Here is a 27,552-nt window from a genome sequence, read left to right on the forward strand (position 1 = left end):
AAGGAAAGATGGATAGTGGTAGTGCTCAAAGAAAGGGCTGATATATTCAAGGTAATCTCTCTGGGAGACACTATGTAAGAGAGATCATCTCAAATATTCCCAGATAGCATCAGAATATTCTTCCAATAGCTATCCTTACTCCACTTTCTTCTTTACCTTTCTAAATGGTAGGCAGCTGTAGGACTGGAACAATTGGAAATCTGTGTAATGTCTCTCAGATTAGAAGTGAATAGACATAATTATCATAAGGATTGGGCAGGAGAAATCTCCCTCCAAAATTATACTAACAAAATTGAATTTCTGATAGCATCTTTAAAACTTTAGAGACTTATTCTGGGTTGCTTTCTGATTCTTACCTGTATAAGATATCCTAATAGCAGTGACAGGAATATTGGAAACCTTTAAAGACTTGGTTTGAAGGAACTTGAAAACATCATCACTAAGATCTTCAGAGGTCAGTTTCTGCAGGACCTTTCTTGCATATGGCCCTGCAACTCCAAGAACCCCAATCTCATCAGTTACATTTCTAATTTCAACATCATATCCACCTTTGGCTGTCTCTTCTTCAATCCATCTGCATTTAGGTTATAAATATTGTGTTAAATCAAGCTTCAAAAAGGCATGTTGGTAACATTATTTCTCTGAAGACATTCTCTCAGTCTAGTCATTTCATTTAAACATCTAACATATTTAAAGTTAAGGAAACTGAATCCCAGAGATGTTAAATGATTCTCTTTAACCCACCCAATGATAAATTTGGGAGTAATTTTTAACAGTACAGAAGGCGTCTTCAGTTCAAACCAACTCTTCCACACAGCTCTTTTAAATAGTGACAGTACTGCATTTAAACTATAGTTCATTCTTCAAAAATTAATTGTCACCCAAATTTTGTCTAATACCTATACATAGGTGGCACACTTGTGCTGCTAAAGATTAATGATATGCCCCCCCAGGCACATAATTGCTTTGACAATTACAAGAAAAAGATAAAAGCTCTAAAGTTTAGCTTCCTTTTCTAAGTCTTGATGAGTTGTTGGAACTCCATCATAGGACTGGTTTATAAATTTATTGAGCAGTCCCTGGAGCAATGCAAGTCTAGCATTAAGACGATCATCTGGGTTTACACACAGCTAAGCTATATAGATGGCCCCTGACACCACTTGAATTGAAGGGTATAATTTGGGGATTTTTTCATAACTAGAGTAGGAACCTGTCAAAGTAAGACTTCTCTTAAACAACACTCCAAATTTATTTGGAAAATTAAAAACAGCATTTTATAGTAGATGAAGAGACAAAGCGTCATGTGAAGGTTTGACTTGACAGGTCAATGATTTGGATCCAGCTTTGCACCAGAGAGTACAAAGCATGAAAAAGGAGAAAGTAACTCAGGCATCTTACTGAAGTGGACCAGATGTGGGCATCAGAATCAACAAGACTAGCCTGAGCAAGTTACTTTAACCCAAACTACTGTTTCCTTGTCTGGAAATGGTACTTATATCTGAGAAAATGTGGGAAAAGAGTTCTGGCACATTGATGATGCCCAAGAAATGGGAGTTAGTATTATTAGAGTGAGTAACCCTATGGATGGATTTCCTTTTGGTGAGGTAAGGGCCCTCACTTCAAATAATTCCTAAAAAAAGACATGAAGTATATTTGAAACAATAAGATTAAAGAAGCTAAGTTTACCGATAAAATAAAAACTTAAAGCAAGATGGAGTCAGTATATAAACCGTATGAAACTTTATTAGTCAATGCACTTACCTAAGATCATGAAGTTCTGATCCAGAACCAGTAATTAATAAAAACTCCCCAGGAGACTGGTGAGAAACAGTTAACTCAGCATACACACGACCGTTTTGCGTTAACATGTGACTTATATTTGTAAAACCCACCTATATAAAAGAATTTAAAACTATCACAGGATGAAATAAAAATCCATGTATCCTTTTAAAGTAAATTAAAATATGGGTGTTAATAGTAAAAAGCATCTGGACCTTATCATTTATATCAATTGTGTGAACTACCTATAAAATTAAACCCAAGATTAATTTTGAAGTTCTCAATTTAAGTGATCATTATAATTACTTATAATAAAAATTATATTTAAATCTTACAGTTCCTATTTACAATTTAGCAAAGTCACAATGTCATTTGATGATAATTCATTCAACAAAAATTTAAATTTTAAAATTATGTTGTATAGTCTTACTCAGTTGAAGTGTATACTCTTTAAACAGAAATCATTAGATGGACTGAAATAACATTTTTTTCAATCAGAGGAAGCAGAATTAAGCAGGCCAGAATCTTGGACCTTGAACCTCTATAAGGTTATTTACCTTTGGAATGACATTTGCAAAGAGATGGTCCAACAATCTAGTGGAGTCTTGGCCTTTGATGTTAAACTTGCCAAAGGGTGACAGGTCAATCACCCCTACTTTTTGCATAACCTGTTTATACTCAGAGCCCACAGGCTCAAACCAGTTTGTGCGGCGAAAACTTGGTCTGAAACACAATGCTTGGTGTCACACAACAACTTTCATTCATTTGCAGAAAATTACAGAAGGAGGATATTTTAACACATTCTATTCATCTAGAAAATCCTTTTTGGGAAAAAAATGCAATCTAAAATTCTGTTCTGCAAATCATACATATATGTTGGAATCTTGATTTTTTTTAAGTTACTCATCTATCCCCCCCCACCCCATTTCATAGTTAATGAAGTATTAATTAACTAGAAAAAAAAGATAGCACATGTGGGCTCTCAGATCTAGAAGAGAGTTTTGAAGTTAACCAGTCCTGTGGTTTTAAACCTTGGTTGCATCCTGGAATCACCTGGAAGCATTCTGAAAATATTTTTTTAATCTAACTAAATCAGAATATATGGGGGTGCAGCTATCATGTCCAGTGCTTCTTAAACATTAATGCAAATAAAATCACTTGCACTTGTTAAAATACAGGTTCTGATGCAGCAGATCTGGAGCTGGGCCTGAGAGTCCTCATTTTAGCAGACTCCCAGGTGATGCTCAAGTTTTTGATACATTCCTGGAGCAAGGGAAGACCTGGCTCATTGCCTTCATTTTTTAGAGAAAAGTCACAGTGACATCTAAGGCCTCTGTATTATAGAACTGGGCTGGAACAAAGGTCTCCTGACACATTATGCAAGTCCTTTCTATTTTATGAGGCTTCTCACATGGTCTTTTAACTTCAGAGCAGGATGCTAATGAGTTTTCAGTAGATTTGTTATTAAAATGATAGAATAAACAGTTAAATCTAAATAGCACAAGGTGAAGAATAGATATCTCTGTTTTTTAGGAAAACCCACACCCTTATTTTGCCCCAGATAATCTAGACTGGCTGCCTATATAGACCAAATTCACTCATCAACAATTAGTCCTCCATTGTACTTTTTATCACTTGGATTTTCTGTTAAAGTAGATATCAAAACCTGTTTAAATAAGAAAAATGACAAATCAAAAAAGAAGTCATTTAGTTCTTGGGTTTGCTCTTTGCTTTCTCTAGGTTTATAGATCCTTATGAGGAAAAAACATCACAATGAGTGCTAAGTATAACAATGCCACGTAGCACTTTAGATGAGTTCAGAGAATTGTGTTGGTGGCGTGCTTTATGTTTTAGCTAACCCTAAAGTGCTAAATAAATGATCATTTCCCCTAATTCATCAACAGTGCATATAGTCTGCAAGACTCAATGCATATACACTAGAAAGCAGTTGCTTTGAGTTACTCCTTAATAAATAGAAAATCCAAACCTTCCAAGTACTTTCCATTTTGTGATAAGATACTATGTGATTTGACCAAACAATCTAAACCATGACAACTTTTAGGAGCCAAGTGAAACCATGTGGAGGTTGGGATGTAGTGGAGAAGATTTCTTGGAACTCCTGAAAAATGCCAAGTGGAGATTTCACCCAGAATGGTTGTGACACTTTTAAGGTCACATGAATCCTAGATGTGGGCCAAAGTCATGTGGGCTAGATTAATATTTCTACTGCCAAAAATCATTTTTTTAAGAAAAAGTTCAATACTCCTTGGCATGGAGTGGTGTACGGGATGGGAAGGGGAAACAGAACTCTGCTGATGTCCTTCCATTCCATCTCCAAAATGTCATCATACAGTCATAGCCACAGGTAGGTTAAATTATTCACTGACCTGTATTGAGAATCCTGGCCTGGTCTATAGAACCAGTGGGGCTGCTCCCAGCCTGCATGGAATCCCATGGAACACTTAGACGCCAGGGTTTTATAAAGCCCACTGACTCGCTGAGTCGGCCTCCCAGCAAAACGTTCTTCTTTAGGATAACCAACTGAAAAGGAAAAATGGGCACTCTAAATAGTATGTAACCAAAGATACTTTGAAGGAAGTCAGAAAAATGGAAAACACAGTACTTAAAATCCAGAAAATCCAGAAGCATAACCATATATCTATCTACACACACACACACACACACACACACACACACACACATACATATGGATTCTGGATTATATATATATATATATATATATATATATATATATATGTTTAAAAGGCTGCCAAAAATATTATCAAAGGGTAAAGTAAAAATACATATAAAATTTAAAATCACTGCTGTACACCACACATATGTTTGTATACATTCTTGTTTATTCTTAGAGGTACCATACTTTTTAGAGTCCCTAACCACTACCATCATAATGAACAGATTAAAAAGCATTTATAGTCAGAGCTACTGCAGTCAATTCTGTGTAAATAACAGAAAATTTGAACTTTACCAATATTGTTGAATCCATATGATTCTCTTGCTTTGGCCTCAGTGTACTTGGTTGTTGTCCACTTGCCATAGCGATTGGGATCCAATTCTATCAGATCAAAAGGAGGCTCACCATGCAAAATCCAGTCACTAAGATATTTCCCTACTCCACCAGCATGGATTATGCCATATCTTTCAAATATGGAGATAAAGATTTTGTTATCAATACATGTTGTCTTTAAATAATGAAACATGCCCAAATATTTTACAGAACTTAAAATTGGAGAGTATTCTGTGTTATTCAGAACATACATTTAATGTAATCTTTATGATATGATTTTTTTTCCCTCCAAAGTACATGTTTTGGCATCCAAATTAAATGTGTCTGGTCAGATAGCTGGTTTCCACTGTTTCAAGACATGCATATGTGCAAAACAGTCTACTACTCTTAGATAGTAACTACTCACATAAGGAAAATGGGAAAGGAAGAAAATAGAAAGATGTGGTTGGTACTTTGTCAGATCTCTTGAGCTGTTTATTGACTAATAGGAATGTTTGTAGGAAAAACATGTACAGTATAAAATATCATGCCCATATTTTTCTCAGACTCAATTTAGTTCAGGTGCACTTAGGCAATGACCTCTGCAATAAAATTGGGCCAGGAAGTCACCCAGGGACTTGTGGTGAAAGGTAGAAGGAAATACTAGCTCCTGTATTTTGTAACTAACTGATCACTTGAGGGGGTAAGCAGGCTTGTTTTCTATCTGAAAATTCATATATGTAGGCATCACATTTAAGCCAAGCTGAGATAATTATGGACTCCAATCCCCATGGTCCTAAAGCCGTCTCCAGATTTTGGTGAAAACCACCAGGGACTTTTTACTATGAGGAGTGGTATTCCACAATTTGTCAATGGACAGTTGCCAGGAACCTTCTGGTCCAGGTCCCATCTGCTCTGCCTCACCGATCTCCCAAGCATGCAAGAAATTCATAGCCTTTCCCCTTTAACTGCCAATTAAATTGTATGCTTATATTGTTAGTTTGGGGGTTCCTACCAATAAATTCATACTGTGATTATACACATTTTGCTTGAGTCATAAGTGAAAACTTTCTGCACCATAGGAAGTTAGCACTTTAAAGATCCTAACTTGGTATATTAAGAGTGAGACTCTTTGCCCCTACCTGTTATCTTCCCCATTCACCTACCAATGTTTATAACCTGTGAAAATTACCCACAGCAATCAGAGCAGGGGTCTAACATCAGCACATGAAAGAACATACAATTTCTAAGTAATTAAATAAGATGTTCTAAAGAAACTAACTCCTTATTTCCTTAGCAACAGTAATAGGAGTTCTATCAAATTAAACAGCATAAGACCAGGGATAATGTCTGGGTGTTCACAGTTCGGAGAATGGCTCTGGTCAATAACATGAAAACATTTATTGACTAAATTGATAATTCTGTGATTAAGTCAATTGCAGAATCAAAAACAATAACATAGGAATAAATTTAGCAAAAGAAGTACAAAGCTTATACTCTGAAAATTACAAATCGTTGAAAGAAATCTTAAAGGACCTAAATAAATGGAAATATACCCCACATTCTTGAATCAAGATTTAATACTGTTGAGATGTCAATTGTCCCCAAATCAATCTGTAGATTTAATATAATCACTATCAAAATCCCAGCAGTCTTTCTTGCAGAAACTGAAAAATTTACATGTAAATTTAAGGAACCAAGAATAGTCGAAATGATCTTGAACAAAGTTGGATAAGTCACACTTACCAATTTCAGAATTTACTACAAAGCTACAGTAATCAAAACAGTGTGACACTAGCATAAGGATAGCCATTATCTAGCTATCTATGGGATAGTATTGAGAGATGAGATATAAAACCATATACATATGGTCAGTTAATTTTTGATGAGGATGCTATATTATAATAAAAAAATGAAATTTGCTGTTTGTCCCCAGTTTTGTTTTGTTTTTTTAAAGATTTATTTATTTATTTGTACAAGCACTGGATACAGTCAGAAGCTCGGGAGGGTGAGAGAATTCACCAGAGCTAGAGGGGAGAGCAGAGAAGGCAGACTGATGAAATACACTGCTGAGGGGAGCAGCGGGCAGCAGGAGAGGTCTGCACGCCATGTGCGACCCTCGCCTGGTGGCCGGGTATCAAATACACTGCTGAGGGGAGCTGTGGGCGGGATCAAACCGTCACCGCAGAGGCAGATTCACAACGCAGCGCTCAACCGCTGCGCCACGGGGGAGGCCCTGTCCCCAGTTCTTAACACAGAGATCCTAAAGCCATTGGGATGTGGAGTCTTTTATAAGCTAATGAGAGTTTAAGAGGGGAATTGGGGAGACTACATAAGTTTCAGGATAGGCACTGGTCACCAGAAGTTCAATCATCAATGGAGAATGATTTAATCAATGGTGCTTTGTAGTGAACCCCCCCCCAAAAAAAACCTACATACCAGAGTACAAAGAGTTTTCAGATTAGTGAACCCATCTATATGCTATGAATGTGATATAGCAGAGTGGGCATGGAGGTTCTGCACCACACCTCTGCCCCCTATACTTTACCCTATCTTCTATGGTTATCCCTTAGCTATATTCTTTAAATGGGTAAAATTCTGTGAAATTCTGAGTTCTGTGAGTCATTCTAATGAATTATTGAATCTGAGGAGGTTTTCAGAACTCCGAAATTTATACCTAGCCAGTCAGAAGTATAGCTGATTCTGGAATTTGCAACTGATATCTGAAGTGGGATAGTTTTGTAAGACTGAGTCCTTAACCAGTGGAGTCTACACTAACTCTGGGAGTTAGCATCAGAATTGAACTGAATTGTTAGGCACTCAGTTTGTGTCTGGGAACTGGATACTAGTGTCCAGAAGTAGTATCCAAAAAAGACATCACAGATGCCAACACAATTCAATGAGGAAGGAACATTCATTTCAACAAATAGTGCTGGGAAAACTGGCTACCCTTAAAACCATGAATTTGAACAACTACCTCATACCATATACAAAAATTAACTCAAACTGATCAAAGACCTAAATGTAAGAGTTAAAACTATAAAAGTTGTAGAAGAAAATATAGGTGTAAATTTTCATAAACTTGGATTCAATGATGGCCTCTGACATATGACACCAAAACTATATGCAAAAAAAAAAGAAAAAAATACACAAAATGGAGTTCATCAAAATTAACAACTTTTCTGCTTTAATGGGCACCATCAAGAAAGTGAACTTAATGGGAGAAATTTTTTGTAAATCATGTATCTGACTAGGTTCTCATAGGTACAATATATAAAAAATTCCTACAATTTAACAATAAAAAGACAATCACTTTTTTAAATCTGCAAATGATACAAATTAACATTTCTCCAAAGAAGATATACTAGTAATATATAAGAGAAGTACTCCTTATGTACCTGTTACTTACGGATTTAGGTGCATACCTTAAAGTGATTATCTAAGCCCTCAGTTACATTATACCTTCCAACCCCATATCTTCATTTGCTTTTCTTCCTCTGAATGGCCCACAGATCTAAATTTAACACTTCAAACCCAACCCATCAAAAACAGAAACTTATTATTTTCTTGGCTCTCTCTCCTCACTGCCCCAGAATCTAACTAGTGGTCAAATCAGAAAGTTTACCATCATTTCCTTTTTTTCCTTTTCCTCAAGATCTGATGCAGTCAATCACCAAATATAAATAATTTTACCTCCTAGCTCTTGGTCCCCATTGCTGCTTTCTTAATTCAGAGCCCAGCCGCTACTGCATTGCAGAACAGCACTCAAGATAGCTTTGTGCCTACTGTTAGAGCACTCTGTCTATTCTCAGTTGTACCCCATTGCCTAGCACTATGCCTTGCACAGAGCTGGCAATCATTAAATATTAGTTGAATAAATGGCCAAATAAAATGAAGAAGAAAAATAGAATATTAGAAGCTGTGATATGATAGTAAAGTGGGCCTGACATTCATATTCACCAAATTAATGGGACAAATATTAGAGATGAAACTTCAAATGCATAATGGAATCATAAATAGTAAGCAAACTGAGGAATCATAAAGAAAGAAATCATGTTGGACAGACATAAATTATGGTGAATACTGCATCAGATATAGTATATACTTGATATTCTGAATTATCCTTGTCACATTGTGTTGTGAAAACATCCTTGTAAAATTGGGGCAAATTGACCTATTTGAACATAACAAAGTGTAAAAAGAGATGAATAATGGAAATGGCAGGAATATTCAAAGAGAAAGTTGATGGAAGTCATTGCCCTTTTGTATGTGAATCTTTAAAACCTACATAAGGTATTAAACTATTATACAGAGTTTTAACATTGAAACTCTTATTTCTTGTATTACAACTATAATGAAAAGGCGAAAACTCTTTGCCCCCCCCCCCGGGCATTTTTATGTATCTAATAATGCATGATTCTGTAACAAAATACTGAATACACAGAGATACTTACCCAAAGCCGATAGCCACCCAGTAGTTTCTGACCCCCTGATGGGGCCCTACCATAGGCAGAATGTCAGGAGAATAAGTGATAGGACCATTGACAATATTGATGATATCAGCTCTTTTCAAGACTGGAACCATTTCCATCGCAGCTTCAACATGTTCCATGATTCGGTCTAGATCAGACTCAAAGAGTTCCTTTCCAAAACCTGAAATGACACACCATTGTGGTCGGGAGGCCACAGCTGCACTGCCAAGTATTCCAAGGTGATTTAACTCTCTGAATCAGCTTACATTTAAAGATGCCCTGTTAGAATGGCACTTCCTCTTTGTTCTTTAAGTCTAAACTTGATGTTCACTACTAACAGATGGTGACCCATTAACATTACTAAAAATAATAGTATTATTTTTGTTGAAATAATAATATCATGAAAGTTAAACTTAAAAGTTAACTGTTTCCAATATTTACTCCAATCATAATTTTAAAAAACATACTTGACCATTTGGAGAGGTATTTATCCTTCACATATAAGCCTGTTTCCATCTCTCAGGTGAGGGCAAATGGGAATTTACAAAGTCATGCCAGGACACTGGGAAGAATGGAAACTATTCTAGGGTCCAGGATAATGGAGTCCAGACCGATTTTTAATACTCCTTTCAGCAGAGAAGAAATGGTGTGGCTCAAGCTGGCTCCCACATACAGCCAAGGCTTAGAATTCTGTGAAAAGAGTCAGGGTCTTTGAGTACAATGATCTTCTCATTCATAAAAAGCACTATAAATAAAGGTAGGTCCAAGAGAAGTTTCTAAAAGAATACCTCCACCAATACTGGTGATTTTCCCACACAGCAGCCAGCCAGCTTCTTCTTGGAGCTCCTGTGAACCTTATGCTGGGTCAGTGTGATGGCACCTGCACAGACTACCAGGGTGAGACAAGCAATTGTGGGTGCCCAGGTCCACCTAAAGATCTGGTCTCTGTCCAACTGGAATTATTTAAATATTTGTTTCGAGTACCATGGTGGGGAAAGAACAGAGAGGGAGGCTCCCAGAAGGCAGATCAACCCTCCTGCTAGAACCATTTTGCTCAAGTCCAAATGTGCAGCTCCCACTCAGTAAATCTAAAGCCCTCTGCTCACTGGCCCAACTTCTGTGCAAGACTGTTTAGTGATCATTTGTTGTTTCTTGGGCATATGTGTTCTTTGAGGAGTAGCTTTATCATAGTATAGTTTTAGAAAGGCACAATTTCCTCCATTTCTTTAGGTTTCCTTTAATATTTCAGCTCCTTTTATAGGTTAAATTTTGAGTTACCTTTTTATGTGACCTCTATCCTTAATCTGGTTTTGTAGAAATGTTTCATTGAAAACAAAAAAGATACATCTTTCTCATAGACCTTGAATGAGCAACTATAGTACTTCTTGCTTTTAGCATAGTGGTCTGAACCTTCCCACATGCATTTATATACCATATATTGGAAGGAGGCAGGGGTTCTCCCTTTGCAGTACCAGCCCATGTGTTCTGTTATAGATCCTGAGGCTTTCATCCTTAACAGGTTGGATATCCTGTCTCTGATACCAATCTTGTTTCCAACTATCAAAGCACAGTAGCAGCAATATCCAAATCTGGGGGAATGCAGGAAAAAGTGAGAGGTAGGACTTGGTGTGGGCACAAAAAAGTTACTTGGAGCCTTCCAAAGCCATAGAAACATGTTTTTTCAGCTTCCCTACCATCAACTGCCTCTTTTCTCTTTCCTTATTGCTGTTCTAAGGAAAATGAGAATAGTGCTTACTTTAAACCCCTCACCATCAATGTCCTGGATATCTATAGTCTAGTATAGCAGGGTCATCTTATTCTACAGAAAGTGCCCGGTCAGAGAGAGGACAAAATCCACGTATCTGACCTGTACACACTTCCATTTGCGAAACCCACCTGGAGGGACTCCATTGGTGACCCAGGAGTCCTGAACTTTCATTTTTTCCTGACTTTCATATGGACCAAACAAAAGTCCATCCCTTTCCTGCCGGAGGTAATATGATCCTTCCAGGTCACGCAGCACAGGAAGTTCTCGTTTCAAAGCTTTCACTTCAGGTATAGTTGACGTAACAACATACTGATGCTGAACCGGGATGAGAGGATGGTCTAGTCCAATCATCTTACCCACTTCACGTGCCCAAAATCCTTAAATAAAAAATTATTTTAAAATGTCACCATAAATAATATACATATCTAATCTTGATATGCAATTTACATTAAAATTAAATATTTAGGAGCTCTTAGTACTTATAACAAAGTCTAAAGAATGTCATAACAACTTTAAATTTTTTGTCATTGCAAATTGAATGGGGGAAGAGAAGACAGTATCGAACATAGTCCCAGAGCTTTGAAAATATCTGTAATCTAAGGGAACTCCATTCCTAAAAATGTGTTTTTCTCATTGCAAAGGAGAGCAGAGAAAAAATGAAAAATTTTATTTGAAGGAAAAAAAAACAAAAACATATAAAATAGATAAATGTTGATAAGAAAGATGGGGATAGCAATGGTCAGACAAAGGAGTGACTCCCATATTGATGTGATCAACATAATTCAGGATAATCATGCAAAATACAGCCCTACAAGTCATCCCCTCTCTCCCCTAGAGCCTCTCCTGCCCAAATTATTAATGCCTAGGATTTCTACAAATACAAGATAATTCTATTAAATAAAAATTTGAAAATGTAAATATACTTTGGGAGAGATGCACAAAGTTTTGCCTGTTTTTTAAGTTTAGCTTGAATATGTTCGTAAGATCCTTTCTTGTAAAGAGCATGAAGGCACCAGTTCAAGAGCAGGAGGAAGAGAAGTCACAACAACGGGAAGAGGCCTCAGGTGGGTGTCCCACAACCAACGTGTCTCACTTTGCATTGTGCACAATGATTGTCTTATTGGGTGTGGGGGGGGAATGAACATTATTTTTTCCTTTCCAAAAGATGGAACCAAAAAATTTGTAGTAAAAAAAAAAAGATCCTTGCTTCTCCCCAGGCAACCCTCTTTATACAGATATGGAGCTAAAGAGCTAAAGGAAAGAGATGTGACAGGATCACAGTGGGAGACCATGGAATCATCACATCTTATTGACTCTCTTGATACAGACTTTATTTTAAAAATCCAAGACACCTTCATTTGAACAAAAATATTTTGGAATCAAAAATTATTATTCATCAACAATGTGGTGACCCATCAACACATTAGCTGGAAGGGGAGAGTAATCTATTTTTTTTCCACAATGATTTTGAGAAATTATTCAAATGATTAGAGAATCTTACTTTTTATGAAAGTGTCAAAATCTGATTTTATTTAATGTAAGCATTTGCTACCAAAGAAAAGTAATTTTACAAATTCAAAATTTTTGCAGGTAAAATTTTAACTTCGTTGCAGTTTTATATCATAGTAGTTTAAATGCACTTCTCTACAACTACCTCAACATAATCCTTTTGGAATTATTTCAGTCATCCTTAACCTATGATTACCAAAGACTCTGAATCCAAAAAAAAAACCACAAAATTTCAAACTATTAAATTTTAGATCAATGGGACAGGAAATAATCATCAGATAGAGTTGGGTCTATTAATTTCCAACAAGACATTTGGTTAAAATGTTTTTCTGATATAGCAGTTATAAATCAGAATCTTTTGAAAACAAGGGCAGAACAAAAGTATAATAAAAGATGCTTCTGCAGCTTAATTCTCCCATAATCCTAAACCATTAAGCAAGGCAAGGAATCTTTGCTGCAAATTAAGTGGATTTCCAGTTTTTCCATGGAGTTGAGCTTTCCAAATTGCTGAACACAAATTACTAATATACATCATTTTGGGTCTTGTTGCATTCATTATGCCTGAAGAGTTTAATACCCATCTGAGTCCAAAAATGGAAAAACACATAAACTGGTATGGTAAGTGCAGACTGCACAAGCACAGGCCAGATGTGCTGGCTGTGCTAGTGCAGGTCTGTGAGAAGTTTTCTTCCACGGAAGCTGAGTAGAACAGTTCTGCTAAAGAGACCAATGGCATGAGGACAGTCAATGTAGGAAGAGACAAAAACATTCTTCTTCCCCACTTATACCCACCAATTTGACTTTTTATTAGGTAGATGGTAAAAGAAAATTTAATTGCTAGGTTGTCATTGTTTTTAATTCTGATCTAGTGTTACTCTATTTTTTCTTGCTTCTTTCTTTGCTGTTTCCTCCTCACTGCCTGAGTATCATGTCAGGAATCCCATCAATGACTGAGTGAGCTATTCCCAACCCTCCATTAATCAATTCATTTATTGATACTTCATATCTGAGAGGCTTCTTTGAGAGCCAGCACACCAACAACTCCACCAGTTCCAAGTGGAAGGTTCTGTGGGTTCCTCTGCATTCTTTCTCAGATCTGCTGACAGCCAAGACCCGGAGGCTCACAGGCACCTATGGATGACCTCAGATGACTGTGAATGCCCCTTCCTGGGCGCAGGGGTGAGCCTGACGCTCTCTAGGCTCAACATGGTCTGCCTGCATATGACTCCAACAACTTCCGGTGTCTTCCCCAAGCCCTGGCTGCTAGAGAATCTTACTTATTTTCAAAACTTTTCTATTTTTTTTCCAGAATCTAATAATCTGAAATCTATCATGAAGTTCATAGCTACACATAGAATTGTCAATCATGAGTCAGTCTGGGAAGTCAGACTATGTATTCTTATATACCAGTGTTTACTCAGAGTTAGCCATCTACACGACACCCTCATGTTCTGTTGCTTTGTTTTGGCCTAACAGTTACAATGGCCACACTTGTATAATAGCTCCAGAAATGGGTGGCTACATGCAAACTAGAAATCTTATCTGTGGACATTAGAAGTGCTCGCTGGTCTTTTAAGAATTTAGAGATTTGGGCCTCTCAGTGGCGCAGTGGGTTGAGCGCAGCACTGTGAAGCTGTCTGCAGCTTCTGCAGCGCTGGTTTGATTCCCGGCCATCCAGGGAGATACCCACATGGTGCTGGAGACCTCTCCTGTCGCACCCACTGCTCCCCTCAGCAGTGTACTTTGGTCCATCTGCCTGTTCTGCTCTCCACTCTGTCTCTGGTGAATCCTCTCACCCTCCCATGCCTCTGACCAGTTCTTGTATAAAAATAAATAAATCTTAAAAAAAAAAGTTTAATAAAAAAAGAATTTAGAGATTTGATTTATTTTTCTAGAACAAAGATGTGAATTACCAATGTCAAGACTTTATAAGAAAAGTAATAAAGTTACATGTTCTAGTTATATGCACTAGAGTAGATTTAAAGTATAAAAAGCCAAAATATTTAGTCTAGCAATTCAAACCACTGCAGTATCCGCAATATACTTGTTTCAATTAAAAACATAAATTGAAGAAAATTAATTCTGTCTCATTCAAACATATTTATGAATTTTTGAATTGAATTGCTTGCTTATTGATGCATTTTGTTATTAAAACAAAGTGGGAATGGACATATAATACCATATAACTGTATTATTTCAAACCCCATAGCAGGCATACCTACTGGAGTTTCTTGACATTCTCCTCTTCTTATGTGGATCAAGCTAACTTAAACTTAGGAAGGTTATACTTCAATCCCTGCTATAACCCCCACCCACCAAGTACAAAGGGAAGAAAGAAAGTGGAATATTCGTTCTAAAATCTACCATTATTACCAGAAAAACAAGTAAGAGTCAAGAGAAATAATCATTGGAAATAACTTTCATTATTTTTAAGGTAGTGATTAATAGGAATAAGGCTAAAATGAAAGGTCAAGGCACACAGACAAGTTTTTCTACCACATGGTTTATATAAAGGCAGTGATGGTTTCATTCTGTGACACAGTGTCAGGCAAAATTAAGCAATTCTTTTTGGCTGAACACTGGACTGCATGTTGGCATGATCCAATCCCATTTCTGATTTACCATAGTAGGAACATTCTTAAGTAAAATTTATACAATTATCTCAGCTTTGTTGAGTCAATTGGAAATGACGTCAAGAGAAAAATTCACCATGCAGAGAAAAAGTTTGCATCATAATAAATAGCTCCTGCCCTTTTCCTGAGGTGCACCTGAGGGAAGGGATAGAATCAAGCAGATTTTGAAAGCTTCAGGTACCAAAGGCAAGTCAGACTATTGCACACTAAGAGGTCAGACTGTTGAACACTAACAGTGTCAAAACTGTTTTCAGCTCTGCTTGCTCAAGAGTAAGGTTGCTACATTCTCTCTGCTGTAGGAAGACCTAGATAATATAACAGTGTTTCTCAAAAGATACTTTGCAGAACATCTGGTACAACAGCACAGGACCTGGAGTACTTGCTAGAATATGGCTTCTAAGCCCCACCTGAATTAAAATCTTTTTGAAGTCTAGGAAACTTCCATGGTGATTCTTACGCACATTATCTTAAGAACCAAGATCTTGGGTGAGTCAGTTTACTAGCAGAATGAGTGCTGCATGATTATAGAGCAAGTTGTGTACACAAGGAGTTGGGTAATCATAAGACTGACACCAAGAAATTATAGAAACTTGATGTTAGTGCAGCCCAGATTGGGCATAGACTTTCAAGGAAATAATTACAATAATCACAATAATTATTATCATTATTATATATGCTTCCAAAGTGGTAAGCTCTGTTCATTGCTATATATCTTCTAATCGAATTTAGACTGGGGGATGGACAAGAAAAGTAGAGGTTGGTGGGTGACAGATGGGGGTTGCAGAGAGTAGTGAGAGGAGTTAGTAATAAGCAAACAAAGTTCAAAACAAAGTGATGTTTTATACTTTTGCTTTGATTTTTTAAGGCAAGTCATTCAACATTATTTTGAATTTTAAATAAGATCAAAAAAGGCATGAGATTTTTGTGTTTTTAAAAAGAGAGACTCATTGGTTAGAAAGATTCAGAAATACTAATTTAAACACTTAAATAATTAAACACATGACTTTTTTGAAGACCAATAAAAAACATTTTTGTTACAAATATTAGCAATTAGAGGTTATAATTTAGAGGAAAGAATCTTAAGGATACATGTTTCCAGTATGGCCTTGAGGCATATCATTTGATTTGATAAATAATAAAGATTGTTTTCATTTTACAATTTAAATAATGACTTAAGGAGCATTCCAGGAGAAAATTAGTTACTATGTTATGCTTATATTTGGGTTTTAAATTAGCCATTATGAACTACAGGTAAAAAAAATTATTATCCCAGTTTATAGTGTACAAGCATATTTACTATTACAAGAATTTATTTGTGTGTGTGTGCGACAGTTGAAAATTATTTCATAAGCAAATGACCTATTAGAAAGTATATTAACTCAAGAATCAAAAGACCCAGGTCCAAGTCCTGGTTCTGTCATAATTAATGTGTCACTTCACCAACTAACATGACCTCTCTGGACCTTGGTCTCCACAAACGGAAAATGAGTGAGTTGTTATATTATCTCAAATATTCCTTTTGGCTTCACTACTCAGAATCTAAACCGTAACCAAGTAACCTAAAGAAAGATTATGAAATGTGTTTATTAATGATCTGAAAGGAAAAGGGTTAAAGGTTTTGTGAGTAGAGTCCAAAATAATCAGAGATGGATGAGAGATAACACACATGATCAAGTCTATTCTAAAAAAGCAAACAGAGAACAAAGAGAGTGCTCATGAATTTGAATACTAGAATTTAGTTATTAGTATAAAATGAATATAGGAAGGAAAATGAGATATAATTGGGCAAAACATAATCTGGAGCAAAAGAAAATGGGAAATGGAGGAAAACAACTTTTTATGAATAACCAAGGACTGGGTGATATCTCACACACAGAGTAAAATAATAGAAGGAGGACTGTTAAAAGAAACAAAATATTTGACTGGAAGCATCACAGTATTCATAGTATAAAACATTATGGCTAAATATCTTATATCTTTGTCACTTCAAAAATTCACAAATTAAAAAAAGATATAACACTTACCTGCAGCATTCACAATTCTATTTGCTCTCATAGATCCCTGTGGTGTTTCAACATCCCATGTTCCATCTGACCTGAGTTTCAGGGAAGTCACTGGTGCAGGATATTTTAAAAGGGCACCATATTTCCTAGCTCCAGCAGCGAGGGCCATAGTTAGAGAATACGGATCAATGTGACCATCTCCAGGATTATACAATCCAGCTAAAATCTAAATCACAAAGAGTCAATATTCAATGAATATATACTTACTATTCAATTTGACCATAACCTGACAGAAAATACTTAAGAAAACTGGACTTTAAAAGTTCATCACATGCAGCTCTCTGCCACCTATGTCTATACAGGGTTTCTGTTTCCTTTTCTCTTTAATAATTTACCATAAAAAATAAATAAAGTTCATCATGGCATCATATTGATCAGTTTGCACTTCTTTGTCCTGTAACAAGGCTTAGATTTAGGACTCATGCCGAGAATTAAGTTGACAGGCTATTTGAGAAGTTAGTAATTATCTCTACCATCCATTCTCACTTCCCCTCATATTAATGTAAATCAAATGTCTATTTAGACACATAGACACTAAGAACAAAGAATTTCCAACCTCCTTGGTAGCTATTAGTTCCAAGAATAAGGTAGCTAAAACTGTTACTAACTTTTGGTCAACAAAACATAAAAAAAAAAAAAAATGTCATGTGGAAGCTTTCACAAACCATTTTAAAAAGAAAACTGGCATGTGCCTTTTGCTCCTCTTCTTTGTCCCTTCCTCCATCCTGCTATCTAGAATGCAGACAAAATGGCTAGGGCTCTAGCTGCCATCTTGAAATAAGATCAAAAGAGTCACACTCTAAGAATGATTGAGTAATGATCTGGAAAGTAACTGGGTCCCTGATGTCCTCATGGAAAAGAACCACAAGTCAAGTCCTGGACTGACTAAAAGCAATAGAAGTAAGCTGTTTTGTTGAAGCATTTATTATTTTGGTTTCTGGCATTCACAGTCAAATCTAATATTAATTGGTCAATTATTTATAATTGTTTAGAACAGTTAATATTTTCATATGTTAAATACATATCTGGTGTCAGGAAAATATATGCTTGATTTTAAAAATATATGCAATGGCTTTTTCTTGACCATCTACTTTGCACCTGGGCTTCAGGTTAGTTACTGTGGGGGAAATGAATAAAATTCAGATGCATTTTAGGAAAATGAACATAGTGAAATAGTATAGCTAGTTCCCATCCATGCAACAAAAATTTGTTGAGTACCAAATATGAGCAAGGAGCTTTTGTCAAATGTTTTTTCTAGATCTATTAAGATGATCAAGTATTTTTATCCTTTATTTTATTCATGTGATGTATTATATTGACTTGTTTTCAGATTTTAAACCAAACTTGCATTTCTTTGGTGTATTCAACTTGGTGAAGCTGCATAGTGTTTTTTATATGTTACCGAATTCAGTTTACTAGTATTTTGTTGAGGATTTTTGTGTCAATATTAATAGGGATATTGACCTTCCTTTTCTTGTGATGTCTTTATCTGGTTTTGGTATCAGGGCAATACTGGTCTCACAGAATAAGTTGAGAAATGTTTGCTTCTATTTTTGGAAGAGTTTGTGAAGGATTAGTATTAATTCCTCCTCAAATATTTGGTAGACTATATCAGTGAAATAATATGGATCTAGGATTTTCCTTGTTTTTGAATACTAATCCAATCTTGTCTTTGTACAAAAGACTTTGGTTTTAATAAATTCATGTAACTATAGACTTCAAAATGTCACACTGATGTTTTATAATGGTTATGTCCTTAAGGCAGTGAACGCATATCTATTTCACTTGGCACAGTGCCCCTGACCCAGAGAATATTCTTCCCACATATTTTCACTGTGAGGATGCCTAATTCTAATGCCCTTGAGACATTTCTGATATCACAAACTTCTAGCAAAGCATTACTTGATGGATATGTAAACAAATGTAAGCATATACTTAATACTAGCTGTGGTGGAATTGCAGTGCAGATAATTCAATGCAACACAAATCTTCTAGCATACCAGTATTACCCAAAGACAGAGGATACAAAGGAGTGCCAGCAGTCAGTAAAGCCTCACAAGAGCAAACAACACCAGCACCCAAATCAATAATACAAGTCTCAAGGGCTTAGAGAAACATAAACAATTGCTCTTCTGCACAGTCCCACTTGGCACATTTAGGTAGTGTGTACAAAGGAGTCAGAGAGCCTGGGCTCAAATCTCTGCTCTAGCTCTTCCTAACTGAATGACCTCGGATCCACTATGTAAGCAATCTAAGTGGCAGTTTCCCCTTTAGTAAAGATATATACCTTTATTATTGTGATGATCAAACGAAATTATGCATATAAAGAACTTAGCATAGTACCGAAACATACATATGTGCTAGAATGCTACATAGTTGTTAATCATTATTGTTATAATCAAATGGCATTATTATTACCCAGTAAAAAGGACACAAAATTCCCAAGTGAGTTCTCACAAACAAGTTTGGTTAAAACTAGATCAATACCTCCTGTAGACCCTGTTAGGGGAGTACAGCTATGAGCTAGGTGATATTTGTATTGCAACATAGCACGGTATTTCTAAATTTGATTTTGTAAAAAGTTTTAACAAGTCTTTCCACACATATTTATCATACCAGGTTACTGTGTTCTCTGCAGTTCTCAAATAGAAGGTTTATATGTGAAAACCTCTAGATCTTGGGGACACAGTAATAGAAAAGCACTGAGAATGTTCCCTCAGTTGTCATAGGGGGAAAACTAAGATTTTTCATTACCTTTTAATATTTCATTTAGCATACATAATAGCTTACCTTGCAATTTGTTCAAATTCCACCATTAATCATCTGATTGTCATTCAAAATGAGCACATTCATTCAAAATTATTTTTCTATTTTAAATTAATTTTTAGAATAACTTTCTAATCTTTATTGAAGTCAACAAATGTTGAAAATGCCCTTAAAATAAATACCTTATTCATGTTGAGTAAAGGGAACATCTCTTGAATTTTTTCAGGTTCAATAATGTACTGTTCCGTTGCATGCCAGCCAGTTCGAGTCATTTGATATTTGAATTCATCTACCCTTACAGGAGTTGTAGCAATTCTGATACTACCTGGCTGATGAAATCCCACCACCTGTGACAATAATTTTAACAAAAGTACACAAATTAATCATGGCTCTCTAGCACAAAGAAAATGCAGCTGTCCAGAACAGAGATTGACTATATAGTGAAAGAGCTAAGTACATAACATATTTGTATCTTATGAAAAGACATCACTCAGCAACTCCTTATTAACTACTGCCTCTGTGCCAGGGATTATGCTAAACCCTAGAGGTTCCAGAATGAACAAGAGAGGCAAAGATGGGCCTCCCTGGTGGCACAAGGGGTTAAGCACCACACTATGAAGCAATCCGCAGCCTCTGCAGCACGAGCTCAATCCCTGGCCAGCCACAGAGAAACCCACATGGCACAGCAGACCTCTCCTGCCTGGCCCGCTGCTCCCCTCAGCAGGGTACCTCAGTCAATCTGCCTGTTCTGTTCCCCACTCTGTCTCTGATGAATCCTCTCGCCAACCCCCCCCCACCCCGCATCTCTGGCCTGTACCCCAGTTCTTGTGTGCATAAATAAATCTTTAAAGAAAAAAGAAAGAGGCAAAGATGCTGCCAAGATGGAGCTTACAGTCTACAGGTGAATGCAGACAGCTAAATGCATAATTATAATAACATGGGATTGTGCATTAATATAGGAAAAGAAAATTACATGAAGAGAAATGCAAAGGATTTTAGGAGGGGATATGAAAAATCAGGATGCTGAAGTGATGAGATTAAGTATGGAGTGAAATTAGCAGTCATTTGCATTCATTAACCAAGCACTCAACTAGGTGATAAGATTAAAGATGTAGTTGCCCTTAGTTGCTCATACCTTGTAGGGAAGACCAGTGGAGCAACAATCACAAGAGAGGTGTACAGAAATCTTAGAACAGGAACATGTGTCCCAGCTTAGCCTGACTGGCAGGTGGAGAAGTCAAGGCTGGCTTCTCAAAGGGGTTAACCTGGGAAGGGTGGGAGGTTTATGGCAAGATGGAGACTGGAGGGCATGTTGTTTTAGTCAAAGAACACAGCACCTTTCAGAGCTACATATAATTAAAACTAGCTGCAGCTTGAGACCATAGCAAAGAGTAGCTAGAGAAAATGTTGGAAAGGCAGGCAGGGTTCAACTGAAGACCCTCCTTCTTTGGCGGTTGTCCTATAGACTGTAGAAGCCATTTGATGGTTTGAGGCAAGGGAAACAACATGAAATATTTAAGGAGACTCCATTCTTAGCCTATAGACACTCTTTGCCTGCCACTTTGAGAGTTCCAATAAGTCTGAAGAGAGATAAAAATAAAAGTGGGGACTTTCAGTGAAGTCTTTTTCAATGTTGTATGACAATCTGGCAGGCATGCAACATTGTCAGCTCCTTTACAATCCAAATGCTGAAAGGATATGCTTTCTTAGTTTCTAGATATAGTAACTAACTAGAGATATTTTTGAAAGTTGCTGTTTTATTCTTTCTTCATTTAAGAAAATCAAGAAGAGCCATTAATTCAAGGGTAAGAAATTAAAGTAGGAGTAAAGCAAACTCTAGAAGGTCTTACTTTAAACTCTCATCAGATTTCTCTATCATATTAAACAATTTACAAGTAAGTGATATCACTACACTCAGTCACATAGCATGGTATATCAAAATTAGTCCAGAAATTCCTATATTTCTGAGAATCTGACCGAAAAGATGACTTCAAATTAAATGGGTTTACCTGTCCAGTCTCTTCTTCCAGTTTTTCATAAAGTTTGATGCTATCATAATGTATTTTCTTCAAATTTATTCCAGGATGAAAATATGTTGTTAAACCTGCCTTAAAAACGAAAAGGAAAGGAAATTCTGAAAAAAAAATTAACATTCTGAAAATGTCGATAATTTATTGTTAGCAATTATTTCTCACTGGCAAGAAAGTATCAGCCAGTCCTTTGGGATGAGCCCACAACAGCACCAGTGTGTGCACACCAGAACATGAGGCTCATATCAGAGCTTTAAGATACAGTTTGAATCATATTAATAATGTGAGAACCAGTCAAAGAAAATAAACATTAGGTCCTTAATAGTACTAGGAAAAGGGTTGTCACAGATTCAAAAATAGGATGATTTAGATATGAATTTAGGAATATATTAGGATGGCATGGCTTACATATGAACTCAAATCATACCTAACGAATCATGTGAATTCCCTTCAGGAGAAGGACCAGGAAGCAGAGTTTTCTTTGACTCAATTCTCACCATTTTCTGGAAAGGAGTCACCCTCCTGTTCCCTTCCCTAAAATATCCAAAATTCAAGACTGGTGAACTGGTAAATAGACTATTGTTGAAGCACAACCTGATTACTGAGCACATAGAATCTCCTCCACAAATATTTGTTGATAAATACTGATTAATAACTGTCAGGAAAAAATACCTAAATATTAGCATACCAAAATCCCTTTTATATCTAAGACAGATGCAATACAGTACCCAGACAAAGAATTCTAAGCAACTGTATGAAGCAGTTTCTCTCAATTAAGTATCTAGGGTCCCATTTTACAGTTACTTTATCAGAACACAGTTCATCAGGGCAAAATTTGTTGAAAATAAAATCTAATTAGTACTTATGAGGTTCGTCTATGGTAGTGGTGAGCATTTGGTTCTCTTGAACTCAAAAACACTCTATTTAACGTTTATTAATCATCCTTTGTGGACCAGAATCCTTGGGTTTCTTTCAAGTACTTGTTAAAGCATTTGGACATATACACAACTTTTTCTTTTCTGTTTTCTTTTTTGAGGAAAATCCACTATGATGGAACTGCAGGTCCAGCTTTAACTTTCAAACACTGAATTCTCCTTAACATACTTGGTATCCTGTGTACACATGAGCTTTTTTAGTACAATCATAAGTAATCTCTAGTCTTCATGTATTTACTATATAACTCAATTTTTTCATCCATATAGCTCCCATCAGTTCAGAATTGGCAACATAAACACTGGCTTCAGGTTCTATTCACCATTTATACCTCATGATTCTCTAACCTGGGTTTGACCAGTCTACCAGAAAGGTATGTTATATGTCTACACTCTATCAGTCTGTTTCCATCCACCCCTGAAAGATATTTTCATAAAATTATGAGTTAATGACTTTTCATTTGAAAGTGTCACATGGGTTCTTTCTTGAAAAATTGTTATTAAAGACATTTAGCCCAATAGACTATGATAAAGGGTAAATTCTGGGAATTCCTGGTCAAGAAAAAGTTACTTTTCCTTACTGAAATAGTATTCCTATTTCCACTGAACAACTCATAGTACCCTCATTTCCTTGCTGCTAGAGCAATCAGAAGTAAGTCCTGGGCTTAATTTTTCATTAGGTATAAGAAGAATATTATTTATTTTTATAGACTACATTCGTCTATCAATGGATTTTTATCTTTTAATCTTTGCTTAAAATTTGGGTCAACTTATGTGCTTTTTTTCTGTAAGTTATTTGAATGTAATGGTAGTCACTGGTAACTCGTGTACCAGTCTTGTGACATGGGAGGGAAAAATGATGTTTTTCTTTGCTGGACTTCATCAAGGATATATCAAATAAAAAGCTGAGAGAAAGAGAAAAGTTTGTTCTTACTTTTCAAGAGTCTATAGTCTCACTGAAGTCATGAAGCTCACACATGAAACAACTAGATTAAGATTAAGATTAAATAAGGTTATGATTAGCATTAAAATATGATTAAATACCAGACCACATAAAGACATAAGAACTAGGGAAAATAAAAGAAGAGAGGATTATGAAAGAGTCACAGAAGTCTTCAAGGAAGGAAACAAAAGGGCTTGCCTTTAATCTGAAGAAAAAAAATTATAATAGTGAAGAAGACAAAAGAGGAGAGACGAAACAGATTTGAATAATCATTAAGAATTATCCCTTTGACTATAACAAGAATTTATAAATCATTGTTGATATAAATAGCTTTAAAAATAAGGAAAAGAGAGAGCCCTTACAGTAGAGTGAGAATTATCAGAAACACACTGGGTGGGGGGGAGAAAGAGGAAGGGGAAGGGAGGAGGGATTAGGGTCAAAATGAGGAGGGTGGGAATTGTATGGGGAATATAACCAAGATGAAAATGCATACATTGTGGAAAAATGAAAAATGATGTAAAAAATATATAAAATTTAAAAAAATTAATAAAAATGAAAAGAATAATGGAGCTGGAAAAATATCGATGAATACTAAAACTAGCGATGCTCTCCCTATCACTTTCATAATCCTTCTCCATCTCTCAGGAGCCTCTATAGCATACCCCAGTAGGCCCAAATCTTTTAGTTAGTAGTTCCATGCACTCACATCCAATAAAAATGCTTAAGCATCTCCAGTAAATACATGTATTTCTTTATCTGTGAGATATAAATATGTACTACTATATTAGTACACATCATAAAACACACAAAAACAACTTGAAATGAATTAAATACTTCATATAAAATTTATTTTACTTCTTGTATAGAAAAGTTTTTGAATTTTTTAGAATCAAGCTTTGACTATTAAGCCTATGAATAATACTTAAGCAAGAGCTATGTGAGTAACAAACTTCGTTAGTAAAGTACATATATTGGATTGATATTGGTGAAACAGCGATTTGAAGGCCTAATTCAAGGCTTGTTTTATTTTGAGACTGGTTTGAGGTCTGTGGTAGCTGAAGATAACTGTCACTGGTACAGAGAAGAAGCAGTGTGCCCTCCTGGCTGTTCTGCCTGTACCCACATACCACTTCCTCGATTCCAGTCACCACCTGTAAGTTTCTGCTGAAATCTGACTATAACGTTTCATATTCTCTTATCTGTGGCAGCCTCTGCCGCTGAACGCATGTGAACACTGGAAAAAAGGGTGGCTTTTACTCAGACATAACATAAGTCAGAGTAAATAAGACCCCCTTTCCCCTGTGCGCTGGACTGGACAGTCAATGACGGGTAAGATCAGGGGCAGACAAGAAATGGCATTGCCCGGGCACATGTCTGTGACTCCTAACAACCTAAGACAGGCGCAGTCCCCGAGGGGCATTATTATGAAAATATTCTGGCAAGGCAAATGCCTGTTGGCTCGCAGTTAAGAACCCCCCCGTTCAGCATGGTTAGTATGTGAGGGGAGCACACTGCACTTTTCCCCAAACACATTGCTGCAAGATGACGATATTAAACTATAAGAAGTTTGATTGATATGAAGACAATGCACCTGCTGTTCCTGCCATGGCAACAACTTTTCCCTATGTTTCAGCATACCTTTTTGTTTACCTGTCTAGTTATAAACGTTTTCCTTTCCTGCATTACTTTAATTTTCTTAGTTACGGTATAATGGTGTACAGAGTCAAATGTCACTGATTAAAATATAACTATATGAATTTGGCAATCTGAAATCCAGTAAGCAACCAAGGTGACAAAAACATGCAAAAACTTCATCCGTCAAAACATACTTTATAAGAATCAGAAATAAATAGGCATAGATCAACAGTTCCTTTAAAATATAGAAGAACTGGGCCTCCCCGGTGGCGCAGCGGTTGAGCGCTGGGTTGCGAAGCTGCTCGCAACCTCTGCTGCGCTGGTTCGATCCCCGGCTGCTCTCCGGCCACCGGAGAAGGGTCCCACATGGCGTGCAGACCTCTCCTGCCGCCCGCTGCTCCCCTCAGCAGTGTACTTCGGTCCTTCTGCCTGTTCTGCTCCCCGCTCTGGCTCTGGTGAATTCTCTCACCCTCCCGCGCTTCTGACTGTACCCAGCGCTTGTATGTATGTATGTATCAATCAATCAATCAATAAATAAATAAATCTTAAAAAAAAAAAAAAAAAAGGAAAGGGTGAGTGACCACCCTTCCATAAAAAAAAAAAAAATAAAATAAAATATAGAAGAACTAAGCTTGCAAGCTTTTAATTAAAACTAACCACCCCAAGTAAAATATTAACAAAATAATAGTAGAGCTAATATAGAAGGCTAGATTTCCAGTAGTAATAACAATAATAGCAGTAGGTAAAACATATAAACTAGTTAAACAGGTTTGGACAAGAAGTATATTTGAATCACTGAAACTGTAATTCATAATCAATCACTAGTTAAAATGCAACATTTTGAAATACTAAATCTATGTCATGGTTATATCTTGTGATTATGTTATGTTGAAAAGAATATCATGTTCATCATTTCTGCGATAATTTCATGTGATGTAATGCATAAAGAAAATGTATAAAAAGGTGTAATAATTTAGAGCACATTACATTCAGATCTTCACTCTTGAAGTGTGTCTGTCTGTCATTTCTGCGCCGAATCCTTGACCGCCTAGCTCAGTCTCTCATCCCTGGGTCAGCCTTGCTAATCTGCCACTGCGCCGGGTGGGCAGCACTTATCCATCAGTTATTGTTACAAACTAATTGGGAGGCACCTCCCCCATGGCCCAGCGGTTGAGCGCTGGGTTGCTAGGCTGCCCGCAGCCTCTGCAGCGCTGGCTTGATCCCCGGCCACCTGGCGACAGTCCCGCATGGCGGGCAGACCTCTCCTGCCGCCCACTGCTCCCCTCAGACTGTACTTCATCAGTCTGCCTGTTCTGTTCCCTGCTCTGGCTCTGGTGAATCCTCTCACCCTTCCGCGCTTCGGACTGTACCCAGTGCTTGTATAAATAAATAAATCTTTAAAAAAAAAAAAGAATTAGAAAAAAAACTAATTGGGAGGTATCACTTTTTTGTGTTCTAAATAAATGGGTTCAAATCCCACAGAAACTCATTTGGAAAAAAATTTAGATGTGCTAAAGATTTTATCTCTTGCATGTGTTAGAGCTTTCCTAGGAGAGATTTATTACTTTCAGCCTCTCCTGGTACCCCATGCCACAAATGTGTTTCTCATTCCATCCTCACCCCTTTCCCTCCATCACACATGAAGCATTCTATATTAGCAGCAGTGTCATATGCTGACAAGAGTGTCTCATTAAAATATAGCAAAACCTCAAGATTTATGAATTAGTCACTCCATTTTGAATATTCATTAAGCTAGCTCTGTCTTTGTTCCCAAACACTTGATTCCTGCTCTCTCTAGACACATTTAACATTGAACATATATCTCAGTGAGATGCCTTTAAATTTTTAGTCTTCCCCTAATTGCAACAAAGTAAAAGTCAAAATCAACAAGCAACTATAGACCAGAGAAACACTACAGTGGGGGTGGGGGAGAGGAGAAGATATCTGTTCCAAGAATTTCCCCATGTTAAAAATTCCCAATTTGTGGGATTTCTTCATGTTGCTTTTCAGAGGAA

General features: G+C 36.6%; 1 protein-coding gene and 1 pseudogene across 2 annotated transcripts in view; both read right to left on the bottom strand.

The window, feature by feature from the left end:
* Positions 1-27,552, bottom strand: part of DMGDH (dimethylglycine dehydrogenase) — a 58,048-nt gene that overhangs the window by 22,110 nt on the left and 8,386 nt on the right. The window contains exons 3-12 of one of the 2 annotated variants that reach the window (XM_037529154.2): positions 22,007-22,105; positions 20,180-20,344; positions 17,193-17,397; positions 11,155-11,403; positions 9,241-9,439; positions 4,769-4,938; positions 4,167-4,320; positions 2,337-2,502; positions 1,762-1,892; positions 357-574 (exon numbers count right to left, since the gene is read on the bottom strand). In XM_037529154.2, coding sequence (XP_037385051.1) covers positions 357-574; positions 1,762-1,892; positions 2,337-2,502; positions 4,167-4,320; positions 4,769-4,938; positions 9,241-9,439; positions 11,155-11,403; positions 17,193-17,397; positions 20,180-20,344; positions 22,007-22,105 — 1,756 coding nt within the window. The remainder of the gene's footprint in view (positions 1-356; positions 575-1,761; positions 1,893-2,336; positions 2,503-4,166; positions 4,321-4,768; positions 4,939-9,240; positions 9,440-11,154; positions 11,404-17,192; positions 17,398-20,179; positions 20,345-22,006; positions 22,106-27,552) is intronic. The other variant, XM_037529156.2, reaches the window with a different exon arrangement.
* On the bottom strand, positions 13,057-13,304 carry LOC119261261 (phosphatidylinositol N-acetylglucosaminyltransferase subunit Y-like; annotated as a pseudogene).

The sequence above is a fragment of the Talpa occidentalis genome, unplaced genomic scaffold (assembly GCF_014898055.3).
Source record: "Talpa occidentalis isolate TD23 unplaced genomic scaffold, MPIMG_talOcc4v2.1 talOcc4.6, whole genome shotgun sequence".
In the NCBI taxonomy this organism is placed as follows: Eukaryota; Metazoa; Chordata; class Mammalia; order Eulipotyphla; family Talpidae; genus Talpa; species Talpa occidentalis.